Source organism: Euprymna scolopes, chromosome 15 (genome assembly GCF_053919585.1).
Source record: "Euprymna scolopes isolate OS-2025 chromosome 15, ASM5391958v1, whole genome shotgun sequence".
Lineage (NCBI taxonomy): Eukaryota > Metazoa > Mollusca > Cephalopoda > Sepiida > Sepiolidae > Euprymna > Euprymna scolopes.
The window spans coordinates 123782472-123806741 of record NC_136496.1 but is presented as its reverse complement, the minus strand read 5'-3'; the positions used below and the strand labels follow the sequence as shown (position 1 = coordinate 123806741).

The following is a 24270-nucleotide window of genomic DNA, read 5'->3' as shown; positions in this document are numbered from 1 at the left end:
CATTGAAATAGAATGAACGTGATTGTATGAATTGTACGTAGACTATGAGTGGACGTTTTGTAACCTTGCGCTATTAACTCACCGCATCAGTATGATATGCCTGTCAAAAGTCAGACTTTCTGATATTGGACATCACATGATCAAAGTGCCAGGTATAAACTGTGTCTACTATGTGCATCACAGCAATATAACAGACAATAACAGACATCAATGTAATCATTTTTGTCATTTTTCATAAATTGCCTATGATTTTTAATGTACATTAGAGTAAGAATTATAAATAAAATTATTATTTCTATCATTACTAAAAATAAATACTAACAAATATTAGTGAGAATTCTAAAAAAAATAAAAAATAAATTTAACAATACTGTTTTTTTTTTTATGCTTAGTATTTAATCTAATTAAAAATGTAAAACTACAGAAAACTCCATATGATGTACCTATTAGTCATGGAACTAGAATCTCATTAAAAAATGTAAATTGATCAAATCATTTTTTTTAAATGAGGAAAATCAAATTTTATGAGGAACTGAAGAAGAGGAAGCCAAGAGTGGCCATATTATTTTAAATTTTGCTAAAATTCAAGGACGATAATTCAATTTGATTACAGAGATTTTGTATTCAAAATAATTAAAACTTTAATCGCTATAAATTGTAAAATTTCATTTCCTTCATAAACCCCCCCCAAAAAAACTACTTTATCAATTTACATAAATCTTCGTTCCATGACGAGTATGTACATAAATATTTTCCTTTATTTTTTTTTTTTTAAATTTAGTGTGATTCTAAATAAACACCTTTTTCTTATCTGATGCCAATAATTATTTCATTTCTGAAGAACAAACATCTTATGGAAACTTGAAAGAAAGAAATATCCCTACAATAAATAATTGCAGGTTAAAAAAAATTTTTCTTTTTAATTTAGAGAATGAAATTTTCTTGTTCTTGTTTGGTAAATACGAAATTCATCAATGCATTTAGTTTTAGATATAAAAAAAAAAATTTTTTTGAAATTCAACATTCACTAGAAAATCTGTATTCCAATGTTGAACTTGAACAATTTCAGCAAAAAAAAAAAAAAAAAAATTAACATACTTTGTGAGGATGGTCAAACGCAACTTTGAACCGTAAAACTCGTAAAATGTATAATTCGCAATTGGCTACAGCATCGCGCAGTCCATAGAACGTCTCTCCGATATCCAAAGGAGGTTTAGTCTTATGAAGAGTTCTACAAAACAAATTTTAAATTAGCTATTAGTAATGTTAATATGTATAAAAAAACATGGATTTGTTTTACTATACACATAGATTCGAAAAAGTTGTCACAAAACAAATATAGAACAAATAAATGTTATCAAAGGCAAGATAAGTTACTTTTCTTTCCTAACTGGATACTTTTTTAGTGTTTTTATTTAATGTAACATGTTTATTCAGCTCGAAAAACATACAGTGTTTACCAATGTATTGGAAAATTTTAAATGGTGCCCGACTCTCTTGAACACGGTATCCAGTTAGGTAGAAAAGTAACTTATCTTGCCTTTGATAACATTTATTGGTTATATATTTGTTTTTTTGACAACTTTTTCGAATCTATGTGTATAGTAATACAAACCCCAAAACATTTATAAAAAAAAAAAAAAAAAAAAAAAAAAAAAAACTAACCTTGCTTACAATGTAATATATCTGAATATGCATATTTCAAATGACATATGATACATTAGAATACTGCTGTAACATGATTACTGCTGCAGGAACAAACAAAGGAAAGAAATAAAAACCTGACTCAGCATTTTCTTTTTAAGAGCAAATGAAATGCATTTGTGGTTCTTCCAAAACAACGCATTTCATTATATTTCTAGTCTTTTAGCACACAAATGCTTATTAAAAAGCCTCTGTCGACATCACCTCATACTTGCACTAGCCACCGCTTTCTCGCCCTTAACTTTCACACGTCCATCTTACGCGCGTGAAGCTTAATAGTAGTATCAAAAAATATCTATGGCACTTAAGCTACATTGTATAGCTTAATTACCCTAAGTATTTTTATATCACTACTTTTACATATATATGGCCTATGGGATAATGTATTTCCGACAACAATAAGAAAACTGTTACATCAGTTTCAATATCATAAATCAATATCAAAAGATTAAAAATTCTTGAAACCCTTTATGGATCAAGTAAAGATTAGATACCCCATAGCAGAAGACAAAGATTGGCAAACATTTCAAGTGACACCGGTTGTTCGACCTTGACATTGCCATTGGTTGTTTGTAAACATGTCAAATAGCAGACATGGTCGAATGTTCGCGAGCAAGATTTTTTAAAAATATATTTACAAGACTTTTAAAGATTTAAAAGAAAAAAAATATATTTACAAAACATTTTCTTTAATATTTATTTATAAAACTTTTAAGGATTAAAAAATAACTTTTTCTATTTACAGAAACTTTTTGTGTAAGTAACAAAACGAACGTAAATTTAACAAAATATATTCAAATAAATGGGTGTCTTTCTGAGTGCGTTTTTTTTAAATATATTTACAGAACTTTAATAACACTAATAATAAAAATAAAAATATAATATGAACTATATAAATTACAAAACATTAGAAACTGAAAATATCGGACGCTAAACTTACTTTCACTTAATTTGTCTTTATGGAGAAGTAAGCAAATAGCAAGTTTTTTTTTTTTTTTTTTTAAAATAAAAATGAAAATTATAAAAAGATTTGTATCCTGTGATACTACACTTCATCTTCATAAAAATAAAAGTTATAAAAGAGATGTGAATAAAATATATTTTTTAAAATCTCGATTGTTTATACTTGTGATTTTATTATGCATAAAAATTGCCTCGGTCTAGGATTTCTCCTCCACTGATCACCTAGATACATCGCACTTTAAATAAATATTGAATTGTATATAAAACGCTGATCTTGTGAAAATCCGTCACCTCTGTCAAAAGTTTTAGGCAGACATGCAAACATACATTCATATATTGGTAGCTCAAATTTTCGACCCAAACTGATGAAAAAGCTTGCCCTATTTCTGAATACCCTTTATGTAAAATTTCAAATGTTTAGACCAGAAATTGTCTGAGTAATTTGGTAGAGACCACAGTGGTCAATTTTTTTTTTTTTTAACTTTGGCCCCTATTATGACCCCTTAACATTTATTGTTTTGGGCTCAAATCAAGTTATTAAGTTAGATCCATGTCCAAGGAACCTATATCTAAAATTTCAAGTGTTTAGACCAGAAATTAGTGGAGGAGTTTGGTAGAGTTCTGGAAAGGTCAAATCGTTGAATTTTGACCCCTTTATTTTATTGTGTTTGCAAATTAGTCCATTAGTAATATATAATAATCAATAGAGGATTGATTAATATTTCTGGTGAACCAAGTGCAAAAGAGATCCAGACAATTGCACTTAAGGGAACAATGAGGATACTAAAAAGAGCTCTCGGTTGGTTTCAATAAAAAGAAGAGCAATGTTGGCAGCTGGTTTAGCTGCCCCATACTCAGCGTTACAATCTTCAAAGGAAGAAAATTAAAAAAAAAAATAAATAAAAAATAACACATATACATCTGCATAAACGAAAACATCAGGTATTGTGCAACCGGGCAATGAGAATTTGTAGGCATTACAAATCTAACAAGTATGAGTTATCGTCCTTTGTTTTTTTAAGATTATTTTCAAAATGGCAGACAAGACAGCCATTCTTTTGTTACTCTAAAATTTAATTTTCTTATTTAAAAAATAAAATTACTTTACCAATTTATGTGATTTTTGGGATTTCATCACATATACAACAATCATGTTGACACACTGGTTCTCATTAGATTACCAAGTTAAGCAATACTGAGTTTTCTATGTACCAAATGGGTGACCATTCAGAAATACCAAGCACTGTATGTAGGAGTATGTAGACACCTACCCGGAAAAAACTTAACGTTATTATCTCTTCTGATGAGAATATAATGCAATTGGAGATTGTGAATGCAATATTTCTTTAACACTTTCTCCTTCAGAGGAAGTTGCTTTAACCCACATAAGATGAATGTGCCTGGCACGCATAAGTACATAGACAATACAATGTTTATTTTTAATACGGGGCAATTCTGAACAAGAACCATTAATGTAAATCAATACCTTCATCTGCTGCAACATAGGTTTAGATATAGGTTCTCAAGTTTGACAGAAAAATACCAAAGTTTGAAAAGATACACCCAAGCAAGATGAGAATAGTAGTTTGAATATTTCAAATTAATTCCCATCTCAAAGATTATGAAATGGAAAAACAATGTTTAACAATTACTGAAAAGAAAAAAAAAGTTTTTCAAACAATATTACCAAAATGAAACAAACTTTAAATGTTGGGCAGTTTTAATTAAAAAAAACAAAAAAAAAAAACTCAAAGAAAATAAATCTCAGTTGAATAATTTAAAAATAGCATAGTCTAACCTGTAGCAAACGTTTACAATGTCACGAATTTTACGATGTTCTTCTTCGACTTTGCCAGCAAGAAATAAAGACGTAGCAGCTATTAACTGGAAGAAAAAAAGAAAAAAAAAAGAAAAAAGAGAAAATACAAGTTGACACTGAACAAATGATCTTGTTGAGGAAAGGACAAAATAAACCAAACAATTTGTCAGATTGTAAAGAAAAGAAAGAAAAACGTGAAAATTTGCTGTTGGAAAGAGACCTCTTTCATGCATTGGTATACATTCTTTTAAAAGATTTGTTAGAGGGGGAAAAAAATTACACAGATGACTGACTTGCTTCATAGTCGTTTAATAGGTCAGGAAAAGAAAGGAGTGAAATCAAACTCACCAAAATGTCACATTTTTAGATCAAATTAGTTGAAACTTTCTCGTATTTTTGTAAGTGGTGTGAGTGACACAAAAAAATAATGCCCAACTTTGAGTGAACATCAACCTCCTCCCCTGGTCAATTTATCAACCTTCCTGTACCTACACAGATCAATTTCTCAACCTGCGTGTGTGGGTGGGTGGAGAGGGTCATCATTACTACTAGAAATGGAAGCCGTCTGCTTCAACCTATTCCATTTAGATTTGTTACACAACTGCATCTATTTGCTGCAATATAGCTTCATTTATGGCCAATCAATTATTTTCAAACAATGTCCTAAACAACTGTTTCAACTAATAGCAGTCAAAATTAAGAGAAAACCATCAAATGTTGTGACGGAAAGAAACAGGAAGTCATTCTTTGCTGAAACAAAAGTTATTTACCTCCCCTACCGCTTCATGAATCATAATGTAAAAGAAGAATGGAAATTGAGACAAGATGTGAAGCAGAAGAGAAAAACGGGGAAAAAGAGAAGGGAGTGCTCCAGTTTAATCAGTATTAAAAGTAAAAATAAATTGGATTTTGACCAAATCATAGAAAACTCATGTTTAACAATTTAAGTGGAATTGGTTTTTTTTTTCTTTTTTTACACAGGCATCACCACATTATCAAGGCCAAGAGGCCACTCAAGGATAAGGGTTAAAGAGTGTACAGTAGAAATTGGACAATATAGTAATCATTAGTAATGAAAATTCGGTAAATTTGTTAACTTATATGGAACAGCTCATCAAGAACTTGTTTACGTTAGACTTGAAAACAACCATATTGTAGTCAGCTGGAAAGCAGGAAAACGGAAGACAATTCCACAGGCGTGCAGGTCTAAGAAAAAAGCTTTGTTCATGGAATCTACGTTTAGGTTTAGGCACAGATAAAGAGTAGGGGGAATTATTGATAGTGTTTTCAGCTAGACGAGTGTTTCTTGTGAAAGTTTGGCGAGGGGGGAACCATAGACTGAAGCTCAGTCGAACACTTTCCATGAAAATAATGATACATCAGAGACAAGCTCGCAACATCTCTTCTGTGAGATAAAGGTTGCAGGGAAGAGAAAAGGACATCTCCTACAAGGCTACAAAGTCTATTTTGAACTCTTATCAAGGCAGGATAGTTCTTTCTAGCTGCTCCTGCCCAGATGTGGCAACAGTATTCCATCTTTGGACGTACCTGGCTCTTATATAAATAGAGAATTGCATCAGCAGTGAGATATCTACTGGATCGATAGAAAGATCTCACCATTTTTCCAGCGGCCCTGGCAGCAGATTTGATGTATGTGTTCCACTTTAAGATCAGGAGTAATTGTCAAGCCCAGAAGCTTGTCAAAATTTGAGGCCTCCTGAAGGCGAGAGCCATTCATTTCAACTGATGCCAGTTTGTACCTTTCTGAATTAAGAAAAATTTAAAAAACAATTTTAGAACTACAGGTTTGGCACTTAAAAGCATACAAGGAAGTCTATTCGAGCTGTGAGACTTTCTATTACTCAGTCTCTTGCACGTTCAGCTTGCAAACATGCTTTGGCCTTGGGATTGTCTAATCGAACAGTCAGAAGAATTCCACACACTAATATGCAATTCCATTCGTACAAATTAATCATTGTTCAGAAACTGCACGAGTATGACTGGGAAGATCGCATGCCAAAATGCAGGAGATATGTCTGCCGCACTCTGTATAATTATTTACAGTCGTCTGTATAGGAACAATCCAGAAAGATAGATTTAATTTTGTTTGTTAAAAATGAAAATTATATTGCCAGGTGTGATATGCAACTGAATTTCATAATCAACATTTCTTTCCAAATCCTATCATGCTTAAACTAGCAGGAAATTCCAGTGTTTTCTACATCTATATATTTTAAAACTTTTGTTCTTTCTAAACAAGACACATTGCCACCAAAGCATAAAGGATTTTTTTCACATCACATTTAAATTTCTGCATGTTAGTACGCTCAGGACAACAAGGAACAGAGAAGGAATTCTGAAGGAAAGCGGTCCGAGGAAAGAAGATATTAAAGTAGAAAACCTGGCATCTATGGACCTCTACAGAGAAGGGGGTTGGGTTTTGTTGCTATTTTGGTTGGTTGAAGGTATTTATGTTGAGATGGTACAAATGCAGTATGTTCATTGGAGCATATTCTGTGGAATTACTTGTAAAACAGGCACAAGGATGCAACACTGAGGTGATATGACAGGGGCTGCAGCTTGGCAGACAGTGCAAGATCTATTAGATTAAAGATTCTTATTTGCATCCTGTTCAGAAATGAAAGGCTTGTGGTTAGTGCACCAGCCGAGCAATTGACGACTTTATATAGAATTTTTTTTACTCACATCCACTCCAGACAAGGCATATCGTCACTTGGACGTAAGGGGCTATTATTTAGGACCATGTTTAAGAAAGATTAAGATGTTGGTTTACATTATATCCAAACGTCTGAATGTTTACCAACAAGGCATTTTGGGATCATGTCTAACAGGGGTCTGTGGGGGAGTTGAGTAGCAAGATGTCTGTTGACTTTACATTTGAACACCAGATGTGGTGAATAATCTCCATGTTCAGCAATTGTAATTTGTTAAAAAAATTCACGCATATAATGAAAAAAAGAGAAAGGAACAAATGTCTACCAATGTTTCGTCTTTATTGTAAAAAGTCTTACAATAAAAATGAAACGTTGATGGACATTTGGGTTGTTCCTTTTTCATCTCTCTATTTCAGCATACTATTTCCATTCTCATATATATATATATATATATATATATATACATACATAGAGAGAGAGAGAGAAAACAACAGATTTATAATAAAATAATGAACCAAAACTATAATTAATTAGTTAACAACAAAAATCCATGTTTAAAGTACAACTTACATAAGTATCAAAATCATTTAAGGAATTTTCACGGAAGAATTTGTGGTATATTACAGATGCAGTTGCTATAGTTACAGAACTAAACTTGAGCCGATAACCTGAAAATATATTGTAAAATGGCATCATATTATTCAGGACAAGCAATAAAAACTTTAAGAAAAACATCCTCTCCAAAAACATTTGTTTTTAATTTTCATTATACTTATATAATAGTTACAGAAATAAAAAAATCCCCTCAAAAAACATGTTATATTTTTTTAAATTTTCATATAATACTTAGAGAAATGAAAAAAAGAAATCCTCTCAAAAATCATGTAATCAGTATTCTTTAAAATTTTCATTAAATAATACAGAAATGAAAAACAAAAATCTTCTCAAAATTTTTTTTTCATTAATACAGAAATGAAAAAATAATTTCTCAAAATTTCTCTTTTCATTTTCATTAAATAATATTTAAAGAAATGAAAAATAAATTCTTCTCAAAAGTTTTTTTTTTCATTTTCATTAAATAATATTTACAGAAATGAAAAACAAAAATCTTCTCAAAATTTTTTTTTTTCATTTTCATTAAATCATACTTACAGAACTGAAAAAATAATTTCTCTCAAAATTTCTTTTTCATTTTCATTAAATAATATTTACAGAAATGAAAAATAAATTCTCTCAAAATTTCTTTTTTCATTAAATAATACTTAAAGAAATGAAAAACAAAAATCTTCTCCAAATTTTTTTTTTCATTAAATAATATTTATAGAAATGGATTTGATTTTATATTATTCGGATTACTGTTGTCCTCTTCAATGTTATTTTCACAGCATTTTGCAAGATGTGATCCCTTCAGGTGCATCTTGTTGAACTCTGGAATCTGTACAGAATTTTAAACAGAACCTTTTATTTAATCTTTGAGGGGAGTTTCCTCTCATTCCATCAGCCATTATCAGGTAGCAGTCTTAAGTAATACTAGCAGGGAGACCTGACATTGTCCAGGATTGAATAATGATCAAAGAATGTTTCACATTCCATATTTTTTATTATTATCAAAATCGATAATAAAAATGCACTTGTAACGTGTTAATTTTGGTCAAAACCGTCTGTTCCTTATTTCAATGGATTATTTTTACTATCAATACTTATTCCAATACAAGCCTATCTAAAAATACTGCCAGGCATATAAAGTATCTTTATGTGAAATGTCATAAAAATCGGCCCAACTATTTTCGAGTCCACAGGAAACGAACTCACACAGACACAATGTTCCTTTTATATAATAGTAATATATCTTGCGTACAGACTCGAGTTCAATACAACACACTTGAAAAAAGTGGGAGATTACATCAGTCAAATGGTTGTGAAAATATCATCCACGACGAGAACAGTAGTCTAAATAATACAAATTATTAATCTTTGTGTAAAAGATTTTGAAACAGGGTTTGATTTTTTTTTTACTATCCAATTTTCATATATTATCCTAAAATCCAATGGGAACATTAAAGTTTTAATCGCTATAAGCCTACATAAACAGAGATATTACTTGGTTGGCTATACCAAAATGTTTCTGAAATTTCTAGTAGAAATATAAAAAAAAAAGAATTAGTTTTGATAATGTGTGCGAATTCATGTTAGATTGACACAATTGTTATTCTCTATTTCAAGAGTCGAGTCAGGGGAGGCAATCATTGCCATTACATAATCCTTTTCATGAAATTATTTTTGCCTTTTCATCTGAAAATATACATTTATGATTTAAATTCACAATTTTTAAAAAACTGGATGCAACTGAAATTCAGAAACCGAAAAAAAAAAAAGAAAGATATATCTTACTTTTTATGTCAATTTCAACTAAAAGTAATGATATCTACTTAATTGGCATCTTAGAAGTACTTTAATATTACAGCATTATAAAAAGAGTTTTTGATCTTTATCGTAAAAAAAAAAAAACCTTTGCCATATTTCTTTGGGAACATGTGACATTATAATAAGGGAAGTAATTCAGTTATACTACAAAGGTAAAACACATTTATTAAAAAAAATGCCAATAGTTACACTATAACACCCATTAGAACCTGATGGATATGTTTTGCTAATTTTTGTCAGAAAATGTTTTTTTCAACATTATCATTTTTCATAATTTTTGGATATATTCATTACTATAAAATGACAACTTGATTCCGTGAAATGAACTCCACCGAGTTTTCTGATGGCATCAATTCCCAGCAGTAGATCAAAACTCAACAGCTGTTTATCCACGACCAAGGCCTCATTATCAACAGCAGGAACTCGGCCAACCTCTACATTTACTCTGCCGTATCCTTGGTAATTCAATGTCCTTTCGTCAGCTGTCACTACTCGTGTTGATTTCCACTTTCACTAATGTCTATGAACACTCGGAATCAATTAACGCCGTACACTCTTGCTCATCTACACATACTTTCATGGAGGGAAAAGTCTTAGTGTCCAGTTTGTCGCAGTGGAGACTAATGCTGCTGCCTCCTTTGGCATTTCCCTGACACCATGATGATATATGTCCAAGGCCACTGCATCTGAAGCAATGTATCTCATGATGGACTTTGCACGCCCGACTGTTCAACCTCTTTTGGCGATTCTATAAGCAGTCCCTCGCCAAGCGGTTGGGACCACCACGCCTGTAGCAAACAAATTTTTCATCGTCACAGCACGCATTTGATTCTGTAGGTGATCGTCTGGCAGATGTAGCAGCAGCCAATTCTGCAGGGCCGTCGTGGTCAATCATGATAGCTCTTGTTCGGGTCAACAGTTGTTCTGCACTCATTGTTTCCATCCTGAATGAGGCACGTAATACATGTTTAACATGTTGCGGTAGTCTAGACACGAATGCACACGTTAGCTAACATTCGGGCAACGGTCCCCCAACCAACCGGGCCAGGCGTCGCAGCTCAGCAAAAAAACTTGTCCACTGTCTTGTTAGGACAAAGTTATAAGGACTTGCTTGATCTGTTCTGCATCCGCTTTTTGCTTCATACTAAGTTGCCTGTATATGGCCAGAGCTCCACCTCGCAATGGCAGGATGCGCTTAACATTTTTCATAGTGCAAAACTCACACACAAGCTCCACATTTTCAATCCACTCGATAATGGATATATCGGCGGCAGCAGCAGCACTAAATTCCAGAATCAACTGGACATCAAACATCTTGGTTTCCATCGTTGAAAGGTCATATAAAAGGCCGAAATAGCTTCTACAGTATTTGAACCGAGTCAAATTTGTTGTTCTGTCTTTTCTGATTTAGTTTCAATAGTTTCGTTTTGACACGCGTTCTCCCAACACACTGTCTTCCCACACCCCAGTAGTTCCCTTCCCTTCCTCTTTTATACCTCTTCAACAAACTCCCTCGCCTCTAATTTGCATATCTCACATGTAAATTTGCATGACCGTCATACATATAAATGCGACGTCACCATTTTAACATTTTTTTCTTAGAGGAAAAAACATGAAACTCGTATTATTCAGGTAAGTTACGGGTTTTCCCACATGTTAGTCATGGTGAAAGTAAATGTTTCACTCATAAAGCGGGACTCCGTATGCCCGGCTTGTTTTTTGACAAACCATGAAAAAGTATAAATCTGCAGGAGTTATCTTCCTTTCGTTGAAAAGGATTCAAAATGACTTAAAATCAGGTTTTTAACTCAATAATGATAGTTAATGCAAATCATCATAGACCCCTATTTATTTGCCTCCTCTTAAGGGCAAAGTCGATCTATTATATTGAGGATATTCAATTCTCCAAAATAGAGGTACTCTGGATGAAGAAAAAAATATAAATTGCCCCAGTCAAAAAGGATTTCCTCCTTACAGCACAGGTACTACATTCTGATTTTCAAAATGCAAAACAAAGTGGCTAAATCCTATTTCAGCCACATAAATTATTAGGAGTGAATTGGTTTTGACAATACAATTTATTTTCACTTACATCTTGTTTTAGTAAAAAAAAAAAAAACATTAAAAATAGTAAGTTATAGCAAATCTCATTGTATGTAAAATGCCAACATGGAAACTTCCTCCCAAAATATTATTTGCCACTTTATAAAGAAGTTGAGAATGAGCTAACATTAATAATTTAAGTTCTTAATTTTCTAGTTAAAGAACCGAGAATGTTTTTTTTTTAAAAAGATTTTTTAAAGGTTAATACAATAAATTTAGAATGGGAGGGGAAGAAGGAGTCAGTTTCATATACAAATTTAACGTAAAATGATACTCTCCCCATTCACATCCAAACAACATCAACATCTGTTGAGTTATTTTTTACCACTAACCCAACGTCCGAGTGGCAAGGTCATAAAAATCACATAATTGCCTAAAATAGTAGACCCCCCCCAACTCACTCAGAATATATCTCCCATACAAAAAATGCTTACTTGTTCAAAAATACTAGAACTTCTTAGAAATGGGGGATCATTTCACATTAAATTTTAATGCAACATTAATTCCCCACTTTAAAATAATTTCTTCTATCTGCCAAGTTTTTATAAATAATTGCCAAAAAAGCAGAATCATGTTTTATTTATTATTTTTGTGAGTGGGTCGATCATTCAGCTGAGAGGGTTACTATGTGCACATTTATATTCTGTACTTAAAAATATTTTTTTTAATAATAAAAAATTTTAATAAGGCAGAATTTACTTTGATTAAAAAAAATAAAAATCAATTGTACAAAATCAAGTAAATAAATTATTTTAAGCTTTTAGGTATTTATGCAGAGAAGATATGCTGAAATAACATTATTCAGAAACCCATTCTTAACATATAGAGGGAAGGTATTTTGTAACTGTTCTGTACTTTCACCTAACAAGTTAATAAACTAAAAATACTGTAAAACTTAAAAAAAAAAAAAAATAGCATGATACCTTCTCTGCATAAGCATTCATTATTTTATTATCTGATAATAAAACATTACTATTATTGATATAAATTATTTTAAAGGAAATAGTCAGAAATTGGTCAAAAATTTATTGTTTTACCTTCTTGTTTGTGACCTATTTGTGTAAAAACAAAAAGCAGAAGCTGATAGAGAAAGGTAGTTTGCTTAAAGCATTGCTGATAAGATATGGAGAAGTATACGAAGGCTATAGCAATGCAGGGAACTGGCTGTTGTATTGACGTGACAAATGAACAAAAATGGACAAATGAAAGAAGGTCTTAATTTCGTATATCCATTTATTTTTCAAGACAATCACAATACAAATCAGCAGATATAAACTTACTGTTTGATGTAATCGGGGTTGTTTATACATTAAGCCAATACAACCAGTTCCCTGCATTACTATAGCCTTCTTCCATACGATAATATAAGCATTTTAAGTTCTGTAAATATCAGATTTACGGAAAATAATCATCTTGGTTCACATTATTAAACAAAGGAGGCTACTTTGCTCATGGTACTTAAGAAATGACAGGATTACCAATATTAAATATTCTGTATTTCTAAAATAATAACCCTTTGGCAATCGTCATCATTGGCCTAGAGGAGATAAGTATTTTACTAAGAGAGTAGTTCATTTTTTTTGTCACTAAAAACATTTAACCTTACAAAAAAACGATATTGTAATTTGGGAGTTGTTAAGATACAGTCGAGAGATCGATTAAAAAAAAAAAATGTTATTTTAAACAAAACCAATATCACGTACTTAATTGTCATGCCGAAAATAGTAATATATCCAAAAATTATGAAAAATCATTGAGTAGAAATTTGTTTATAGTTAAAAGTCATTTTTACGTAAAATTGGGCAAAAATCGCATTTTTCTTGGACATTATAAAATAGACGGTAGGAGTCTAAATACAAGGGGACATAACTCCGAAACAAATATTTCAGATTACTTGTGTCATGGCTGCAATATTTGTTGTCTAAAGCGATAGACTTTTTTTTGGGTTGGTATTACTATACACATAGATTCGAAAAAGTTGTCAAAAACAAATAAACAACAAATAAATATTATCAAAGGCAAGATAAGTTATTTTTCTACCTAACCGAATAATTTTTTAGTGTTTTTATCTAAAGTGTTTATGCGGCTCGAAAAACATAGTGTTTACCGATGTATTTGAAAAATACAAATGACTGTGTTGCATACATAAGTTTGGGAAAATGAGTTAAAACTAAAAAACTGTACAAAATACTGCTAGAAACCCACTAAATATCTATCAGCCTATGTTACAGTATTGTTTGGGTTTCTAACAGTATTTAGTATAGCTTTAGTTTTAACTCATTTTCTCAAACTTACAAATTCAACACAGAGTCCGTCGCCATTTTTCGAGCTGAATAAACACTTTAGATTAAATAAAAACACTAAATAATTATTCAGTTAAGTAGAAAAGTAACTTATCTTGCTTTTGATAACATTTATTTGTTATATATTTGTTTTATTGACAACTTTTTCGAATCTATGTGTATAGTAATACAAACCCCTCACTTTTTTTTTTTTAAACTAAAAACATGACAGCAGTTGTTCTACTCAATGAATTTTCGTAATTGTTGGATATATTACTATTTCGGATATGACAATTAAGGGTAATCTCCAAAAATACCGTTAGGGTTTACAACATGGCCGCCAGAAGAGTCACGTGATCCGGTTGATCCAAAACATAAATCGCCGTATTACGAAACCGGAAAACGCAAATTTAAAGCAAACTTTGACAAACAAGCATAATAATTAAGTACAAAAACAGTTTTTCAATATCATAATAATAAATAATTTATTTAGAACGGTCATTTAATTTTTTGTTGAGAAACAATCACAGTTTGTTTGTTTTTTAAAACAGTGTTTATAAAAAATATTTTATTCAGAGTTTTTCATAAAAATGGTATTTGAAACAAGGTGTTCATTTTTTTTAAGATGTAATGTTATAAAAATATGATGTAAAAAAAAACAGCTTATATTTAAACGAACGTGCATAGACATTTTGTAAACATTGTTTTTAAAAAATAAAAAATAATACTTCTATTATGTTTTAAACGACTGTAATAGTTTATTTTGGAAGTATATTTCATAAAAAAAAATTGACAACCCACTTTAAAAACAGAAATTACGAGTTTTATATATTTTATTCGCAGTTTTTTGTTGGGGGTGTCAAAAATTCCGCCTAAAATTCTGATACACCTAGTCGACCACTTGTTTGTTCTGAATAAAATACTTTTTATAAACACTGTTTTAACTAAAAACAACCTAAGATTGTTTCTCAAAGTTTGCCTATTTTTATAACAACATTATATCAACAAAAAATTAAATACAAATAAATTGTGATTGTTTGTCAAAGTTTGCCTTCAAGGCTGCGTTTTCCATTTGCACGATTCATGTTTTGGATCAACCGGATCACGTGACTCTTCTGGCGGCCATGTTGTAAGCCCTAACGGTATTTTTGGAGATTACCCAATTAAGTACAACTACATAATATTGTCATTGCTTAAAACAATATATTTAAAAAATCGATTTAACAAGCAACGTAATTTTTATTAAACAAAACATTCAAGTAATAAGAAAACTGATTTTTTTTTTCAACAAAGTTTTATAACATTAATAAAAAATGTAAAATGCAATGATATTGTAATTTGTCTTGCAATTGTAAGAAATATTACAATATCGTCGCATTTAATATTTTCTGTTATATTAATGTTATAAACAAGCACGGAAATAACGCTGTTTAGAAACCAATTCTCAATGTTGAAGGAGGGGGGTAGTTTAGTTAATTATTTTGTACTTTCATCTAACAATTTATTAAACAAAAGATATAAAAATTCAATTTAATTTGGGCAGATTTGCTGTTGTACAAATAGCCTCGAATCCTGTTATAGAAAAATAGACACGGATCGACACCGGTGTATATATCGTAAACAGATGTTTGTTTATATTAATGTGATTAAAATTTAATTAAAATTAAGGTACTTGTACAGTTTAATTAAGACATTAAAAAATGAAAATATAAAAAATAAAAAAGGTTATATTGTACATATCCGTTTTGGACTGAAGATCTCCGGAAAAAAAATTTCACTTAATTTGATTGAGTAGTTGTTTTTTTTTACAGCGGAAAAACGCGATTTTATGACAGCACGTTGAAGATAGACATCTTTGAATTTTTAAATTTTTGTTTGGATTTTTAGAACACGCCACGGGGAGATAACTCAATTTAAAGCGCCTACACTCCCTCCCCATCTTTTAATACTAGCTTTTCTTCCTAAAAATCAAACCTTTTGCTCGGTATCATAAATTGTCTTTTTTCGCTGTAAAAAAAAAAAAAAAAAAAAAAAATACTTGATGAAATTAAGTGAAATTGTTTTTTCAGAGAACTTAATTCCATAACGGTTACGTACAATATAAACTTTTTTTTCGATATTTTAATTTTTTAATGTCTTGATTAAACTGTACAAGTACCAAAATTAACCACGTTGTTGAAAAAATAATAAAAAAAGAGAAATAATGAAAGATGAAGTTTTAAAATGATTAAATGTGTTTTATTGTATAATTTAAAAATAAAAACATTAAACAATATAAATAAAATGTTGGTTTTGTTCTCGAAAAGAAATAATGAAAGATGAAGTTAAATATTGAATTCCTGTTGGAGACGCATCATCATTTGCATCCGAGAACAATATAAAAATTTAAAATCAAACCAAAATCTTATTTTTATTGTTCAAGGTTTTAAATTTTAAATTATAAAATTAAAACACATTTAATCATTTTAAAATTTCATTTTAACAACGTATTATTTGTATTGTTTAAGATTTTAAAATGTTTAATTATACAATAAAAATTTTAAATTATAAAATTAAAACACATTTAATCCTTTTATTTGTTAAACAATAATGTGGTTAATCTAAAATAAATTATACGTCAACAAACTTCTGGAATATATACCGGTGACGACCCAACGTGTCCCTTTTTGGGTTTGTATTACTGTACACATAGATTCAAAAAAGTTGTCAAAAAACAAATATATAACAAATAAATGTTATCAAAGGCAAGATAAGTTATTTTTCTGCCAAACTGGATATATTTTTTGTGTTTTTATTCAATGTAACATATTTATTCAGCTCGAAAAACGTACAGTGTTTACCGATGTATTCGAAAATTCAAGATGGCGTCTCACACCCTCTTTAACACGGTAAGTTTGGGAAAAGGTGTTATAAATAAAAACTATACAAAATACTATTAAAAACCCGCCGAATATGTCAACCTATGCCATGGTAACATATATTGAGCGAGTTTTTAACAGTATTTTATCCGTTTTTTTTATTTATAACACCTTTTCCCAAACTTACCGTGTTAAAGAGAGAATCAGACGCCATCTTGAATGTTCCAATACATCGGTAAACACTCTTTCGAGCTGAATAAACATGTTACATTGAATAAAAACACGAAAAATATATCCAGTTTGGTAGAAAAGTAACTTTTTTTTTTTTTTTTTTTTTTTTTTTTTATTCAATTTTCACCCCAAACAAGGCATAGTGCCACTTTGAAGCAGGGGGCTACTATTAGGGAATTAATTAGCGGGGTCATTATGAAGGGAGAAGAGTAGAAAGATGTTTGTTAACATTACACTTGAACTTCTGCATATCATTGCAGTTGGGAAAGCAGAATCCCGGAAGGGAGTTCCAAAGACCCGCAGTTCTGGGGAAGAAACTATTGGAGTAAAAGGCTTTCTTGCACCTAGGGATCTCCACTGTAAAGGGATGAGACTTAGTAGCTTGTCGGGTTTGTCGGGGGTAGTTACGTCGGGGAGGTACAAGTGTTTGCAGTTCGTCAGAGCATTCACCATTAAAGTATTTGTAGAACAGGCAGAGGGATGCAACATCTCGTCGATGGGACAGAGGTTGAAGCCCAGATGACAGTTCAGGACCTATCAGGTTTGCGACTCTTTTTTGAACCCTGTCCAGGAGCGAGAGACAAGCAGCAGATGCACCAGCCCAGATGTGACAACAGTACTCCATACATGGGCGAATGGTTGCCTTATAGAGGTATAGGATACTGGCAGGCGTAAGTAGTTTTCTAGCACGGTAGAGGGAGCCAACCTTCCTTGCAGCAGCCTTGGCAATGCTCTCAATGTATCTATTCCAGTTCATATTCCCTGTAAACGTTAGGCCGAGGAGTTTAAAAGAAGTACTTTCAGGCAATGTGTTCTTGGCCATTGCTATTGGTGGTAGAGAAGGTTTCTTGTAGTTATTGAAGGAAACAAGCTTAGTCTTAGCAGCATTGAATGAGACCAACCATTTTTGTCCCCATTCCACTACGGATTGGAGGTCATCCTCTAGTGTTTCTGCCATTTTCTTGGATATGTGTTCATTTGTTTTCCCCTCATATCTGTTATAGAGAGTGGTGTCATCGGCAAATATACCCATCTCCGAAACAATATTATCAGGGAGGTCGTTTATGAATATCAGGAACAATAGAGGTCCAAGGATAGACCCCTGAGGCACTCCCGCATTTATGTCATATTGTTTGGATGTACGTCCGTCGAGGACAACTTTGATTTTTCTATTACTTAAGAAGGATTTAATTACGTTATGAATTCTTCCAGTGATTCCATATGATCTAATTTTCCTTAGAAGACCATCGTGCCATACCCTGTCAAAAGCCTTAGATATATCAAGGGCCACCGCTCTACCCTCCCCTGTTTTATCCAATGAACGGTATATACGTTCAGAAACTACAGTTAAGATATCTGCTGTTGAACGGGCTTGCCTGAATCCATATTGTTTGTCAGTCAAGAGTTTAGCAGCTGTTAGGTGCTGGACTAGGGCTTTATTAACTAAGGACTCAAATATTTTGGCGAAAAGCGGGAGGAGGCTAATGGGGCGATAATTTAGTGGGTCAGTTCTTTCACCAGAATTCTTGAAGACTGGTACCACAGAGGCGGTTTTCCAGCAGTCGGGAAAACAAGATTCGTTAAGGCATTTATTGTAAAGTTTGGACAGAACTGGAGCAACCTCGGCAGAGCATTTTTTTAATAGCACAGCCGGGATGAGATCTGGTCCACATGCTTATCTTGCCTTTGATAACATTGTTATATATTTGTTTTTTGACAACTTTTTCGAATCTATGTGTACAGTAATACAACCCCCCCCCCGTTTTCATAACAAGGTTGGAGGCTATTTGTACAACTAAACGGCAAATCTGGGGAAGGGAGGGTGTTTTGTAACTATTCTGTGCTTCCACCTAACAATTTTATATAAAAAAGGTGCTAATCCACTTATTGTTTTGAATAGTATTTTCAAGTTTAATTAAACTTTTATATGTTTTTATTAAATTGTAAGGACAGAATAGGTATAAAACACCATACTAAGAATGGCTTTCTAAATAACGTCATTATTTCAAAATGAATCAATAAGTGCAGTGCACTAGTACAAAAAAAAAACAAAAAAACATCGTGAAGCTTGAATTTAATCAGAAAAAAACTATTTAAAAACATCGCGGTGGCAAAATTACACAAGCAAAGCAAAAGCACCGAAAATGATAAAATCCTACCTAAAAATAGTATGTACCGTAAACGGTAGAAGTACGTAAACACAAATAGATAGATAAAGCAAAGACTGTTTTAGACTAATTTCTCAAATGCATTTCTTTTAAAATAATGGTGCTTCTACAGAATTTGAACCGAACCTGGCTTACTTTTGCCGAAGTAAACCTAAAATTTAGGTTAAGTTAAAAAAACAAAGTTTGGTTCCGATAGTATAAATTCATATCGGAAATAATGATTATTAATAGACATTTAAAAGCGTTAAACTTTAGTTTTTTGTATGCAATACATTTTAAAATGACTTCAATATTTGGAATAATTTTTACTGTACACATAGATTCGAAACAGTTGTCAGAAAACAAATAAATGTTATCAAAGGCAAGATAAGTTACTTTTCTACCTAACTGGATAGGTTTTTAGTGTTTATATTTAATATAACATGTTTATTCAGCTCTAAAAACATACAGTGCTTACCAATGTATTGGAAAATTTAAAATGGCGGCCGACTCTCTCTCTCTGAAACGGTAAGTTTGGGAAAATGAGTTATAAATAAAAACCAGTCAAAATACTGTTAAAATCCGCCGAATATATGTCAGCCTATGTCACGGTAACATATATTGAGCGAGTTTATAACAGTAATTTGCCTGTGTTTTTATTTATAACTCATTTTCCCAAACTTACCGCCTCAAAGAGAGAGTCGGCCGCCATTTTAAATTTTCCATTACATCGGTAAACACTATGTTTTTAGAGCTGAATAAACATGTTACATTAAATATAAACACTAAAAACATATCCAGTTAGGTAGAAAAGTAACCTATCTTGCCTTTGATAACATTTATTTGTTCTATATTTGTTTTGTGACAACTTTTTCGAATCTATGTGTACAGTAATACAAACCCATTTTTTTTTTTTTTGCAAACATAAACAAATGTAAACCGTTAGTTACGTGAGCGTAATATTTCGAGTTTACAAGGTTTGTATACTAAAAACATCCACAACAAAAATAATAAAGGGTTGTTCATTAAAATAACTGATTAAATAAATATCTTTATGAACCTGCTTGGTGAATATATTTGATTGTCGAGAAATGCAACCGTGCTTCTGACTCTCTCTCCGCCATATTGTGACTATCATAACTTCCGGTTTTCGTATGAACCGGAAGTCAGTTTTTTTTTTTTTTTTTTTTTTTTAAACGCATTTAGCAATGTTTTGTTTCTTCTTTTATTATCACGCACAGTTTCATCCTCGCAAAGAAATTAATTTTTAAATACTTAAAACTATGCCTTAGTTAAAAAGGCAATGACGCATAATAATTCATTAGAACTATTGGGTTATCCTGACGCTCCGCACTTCTTTATTTACATTGAAAGTGACGTCACACAAATCTTATAATACGGATGGCTACAATTGTAAAAATAATTTGTTTTATTTTTCTCTCATTTTGAGCTCCTTTTTTCTCCCGTTTGTTTTTGTTTTCTACAATTAATAAACCAGTTTACAAGTAAAAAATAATTTGTTTTAGCGAATTTAATTTTTTTTTCTCTCCCATTTGTTATATTGGTATTTGAGCGGAGAATCTAACATTTCTTTTCATTTTGAGAATTTGTTTTAGTTTTTAATTACTAACACAGCGGAGAATTTAACTTTTTTTTCTCCCATTTCTTATTTTGAGCGGAGAATTTATTTTATTTTCATTTTGAGCTCTTTTTCCGATCCGGCGTTACCTTTTATAGGTACTCCTGCCTGCTCCTGCAGTCCTCCTCCACTTTACGACCCGAGCTATTTTTTAACGCTAGTATTTAGAAACCTATTATTTAACATGGGGAAGGGAGGGGGTATTGTAACTATTCTGTACTTTCACCTAACAATTCAATTAGAAAAAAGGTAAATATGAAGAATTACTCCACCCTCAAATTCCTTTAAAATTACCACTCTTAAAGGTTTTCGGGGTCGCTGAAAATGAAAATAACGTTTAAAATTACGGCAAACGAGTAGTTTCCAAGATTTAATTTACTTGTAAACTGGTTTATTAATTGTAGAAAACAAAAACAAACGGGAGAAAAAAGGAGCTCAAAATGAGAGAAAAATAAAACAAATTATTTTTACAATTGTAGCCATCCGTATTATAAGATTTGTGTGACGTCACTTCCAATGTAAATAAAGAAGTGCGGAGCGTCAGGATAACCCACTATTGCTATGGCAATTTAAGAGAAAATAGACGGTGGCAGCCGATTTGGCATTCCCGCTGAAAAAAATGTTCCAAGGGGTTTTGTTTGTTTTATTTCAATATTGTTTTTTTTTTTAAATATAATAAATAAGAATATCTGTAAATTGTTTTTTTTTTTTTAATTTATTTAAATATGTCTATTTACTTTTATGAATATATCTCACATAATTTTTGTCACTTTTGTGCTCTACTGTCACTGACAGTTCTTCGTTTCATTTTGAAGAGCGCACAATAGGGTAAGACAATGCAATTCCAGAACCACAACAATAAAATAAAATATTCACTATCTGAACATTCATTGAATTAAAATAAAACTAAGAAAATTATAATAACACAAAATAGAAGTTTTTAAAAGTTTTTTTTAATTTCCACAAAAATACTGAAATTAATGAACACTCATAATTGAAATGTGTTTTATTTATTTTTTGTTTTGAGAAAACGTTTTTTAAGAAAATTCTAACATAGCATAAAATATATGTATTTTTTTTTAACAAAAAAAATGAAAGAAAAGTCATACGTATTCCCTTAATAACTTTTATTATTTTCTGCGTAAAAAAAAAAAAGAGTCGACCCCCCCCCCCAACCTATTTTGTGTTATTAGAATTTTGTTAATTTATTTTTAATTTAGTAAATGTTCAGATAATTAAGATTTTATTTGTTATATGTTGTTATAGTGTTATTGTGATGGTCCTGGCAGTCTTCTGAAACACTCCAACATTGCAATAGATCCCAATTTTCTCGATCGATTTGTCAAATCCTTTTGTTACACTCCCCCAAAATCCCATCACAAATACAACTTCTACCTTCTTCAACTTTTCGTATGAAGTGTATCAACATTAACAATGCATAATGAATAAAAATACACAAGACAAAATAACATTATAGATAGATCGGCAGACGGTATGTCTCGTAGGGAAAGATCGTCTCCCGGTCCTTTTATTTACTAAAGAAACAGATTTCAAGACTATCGCGCCCTCTAGTGGTAGTTCATTGAAGTGCAAGGGAGATAATCCGTAGTTCATTGAAGTGCAAGGGAGATAATCCTGTCCAATATATTACATCCCTTCAATCTTACTCTGGATCACGAACATAGTCTTCAAATTTTTTTGGTGGTCTCCGAATACGCCCTGACTTGCGAGAGGGTGGTGATGCCGATTTTTCTACCACTGCTGGAGTCTCTGCAACCTCTTCCATATGCCTGCTCTCAGGTATTAAACTTTCCTCTGAACTGTCGGGTGTGCTGGAAACTTCAGGTGTGCCGAAACTCTCAAGATTCTTTGCAGCATTATCTGCTTGTATCTCAGGCGTAAGTTCCACTGCTACTGGTGATGAGAGTTTCACAAGCTGGTCCACATGCCTCCTTACTAGCCCTCTACCGGTTTCCACTTCAAAATTCACTGCTCCCAACTGTCTGGTAATGGTACCTTCAATCCATCGCTGAGTAGATCCATAGTTACGCACAAGCACAGGATCGGCTACTTTAAGTTCACGGAACGGCACCATTACCTTGCTCCCCCTTTCCATTTTATTTTTTACATCCATAGCCTTGTATCCTTGTATGTCTCTGGCTTTGCCAAATGAAACGCTGTTCGTAACTGCCGTTTGAACATCAGCTCGGCAGGAGAAACCCCAGTTGATGAGTTTGGAGTTATCCTATAAGTGAATAAAAATCGGTTCACCTTGGTTTCAAGTGTTGCCTTGCCGTCTGTATTCATCCTTTTAAGCGCTTCCTTGAAGGTGCGTACACTGCGTTCTGCTAGCCCATTCGAGGAAGGATGGTAAGGAGCTGTGAAAATGTGCCGAATTCCATTAGCATTCATGAATGCTTTGAATTCTTCACTTGTAAAACAGGGACCGTTGTCGCTCACAATAAATACCGGTAGTCCATGAGTTGCGAAGATCCCTCTCAATTTTTCAATTGTGGTCATAGCAAAAGATGATTTTGTAATGCAAACTTCAGTCCACTTTGAATGAGCATCCACTACTATCAAAAACATGTGCCCCAAAAAAGGACCCGCATAATCTAAGTGGACTCTCTCCCATGGTGAACTTGGATATTCCCAGCAATGAATGGGAGCCTTGCCGGGATTGCTTTGATAATGTATGCAGGTTCCACAAGCTTTACCGGCTCTCTCAATATCTGCATCAAGATTTGGCCACCACACATAGCTGCGAGCAAGGGCCTTCATTCGCACGATCCCTATGTGTGTCTGATGTAATTGCTGCAACACTTTTGTTCTGAGTATAGCCGGAATTACTACTCTACTCCCCCATAATACGGTACCATCTTCACATGTCAACTCTGTCCGTTTGTTGAAGTAGGGCTTCATTGCCGTGTCTGGAATACACCTACTCCAGCCATTCAGGATGTATTCGTACACCCGACTCAAAGTAGGGTCTCTTCTTGTCTCCAATCTTACTGCCGCCACAGTCACTGGAGCATCAACCAAGTTCATCATGTGTATCCTGTTAGAACTAGGTGTGACATCTTGCTCCTACACACTGATTGGAAGACGACTGAGGCAATCTGCATTTCCATTAAGGGACCCGGCATGATACTCCAACCTGTAATTATAGGCAGCCAGAAATATGGCCCAGCGTTGAACTCTGGCAGCAGCAAGAGAAGGGATCGGCTTGTTTTCAGCAAACAACCCCAATAACGGTTTGTGGTCAGTGAACAACGTAAAATTATTCCCATACAGATATTGGTGCAACTTTTTTACCGCAAAGACTAGGGCCAGCCCCTCCTTCTCAATGTGCGCATAATTCCGTTCTGCCTCAGACAGCGTTCGTGATACGTAGCATACTGGTTTCTCCCTTCCATCTTCCATTT

General features: G+C 32.4%; 1 protein-coding gene across 5 annotated transcripts in view; it reads right to left on the bottom strand.

Moving 5' to 3' along the window:
* LOC145294109 (cyclin-Q-like) overlaps positions 1-20414 on the bottom strand; it is a 106681-nt gene extending 86267 nt beyond the window's left edge. For 4 of the 5 annotated variants that reach the window (XR_013869822.1, XM_080141192.1, XM_080141193.1 and 1 more), the window contains exons 1-4: positions 20267-20414; positions 7732-7829; positions 4466-4551; positions 1099-1231 (exon numbers count right to left, since the gene is read on the bottom strand). Coding sequence is in view for 4 of the 5 variants with exons in the window: in XM_080141192.1 (XP_079997318.1) it covers positions 1099-1231; positions 4466-4551; positions 7732-7829; positions 20267-20330 (381 nt within the window). In the remaining variant the exon portion in view is untranslated. The remainder of the gene's footprint in view (positions 1-1098; positions 1232-4465; positions 4552-7731; positions 7830-20266) is intronic. The other variant, XM_080141191.1, reaches the window with a different exon arrangement.
* Between the last annotated feature and the right edge of the window lie 3856 nt (positions 20415-24270).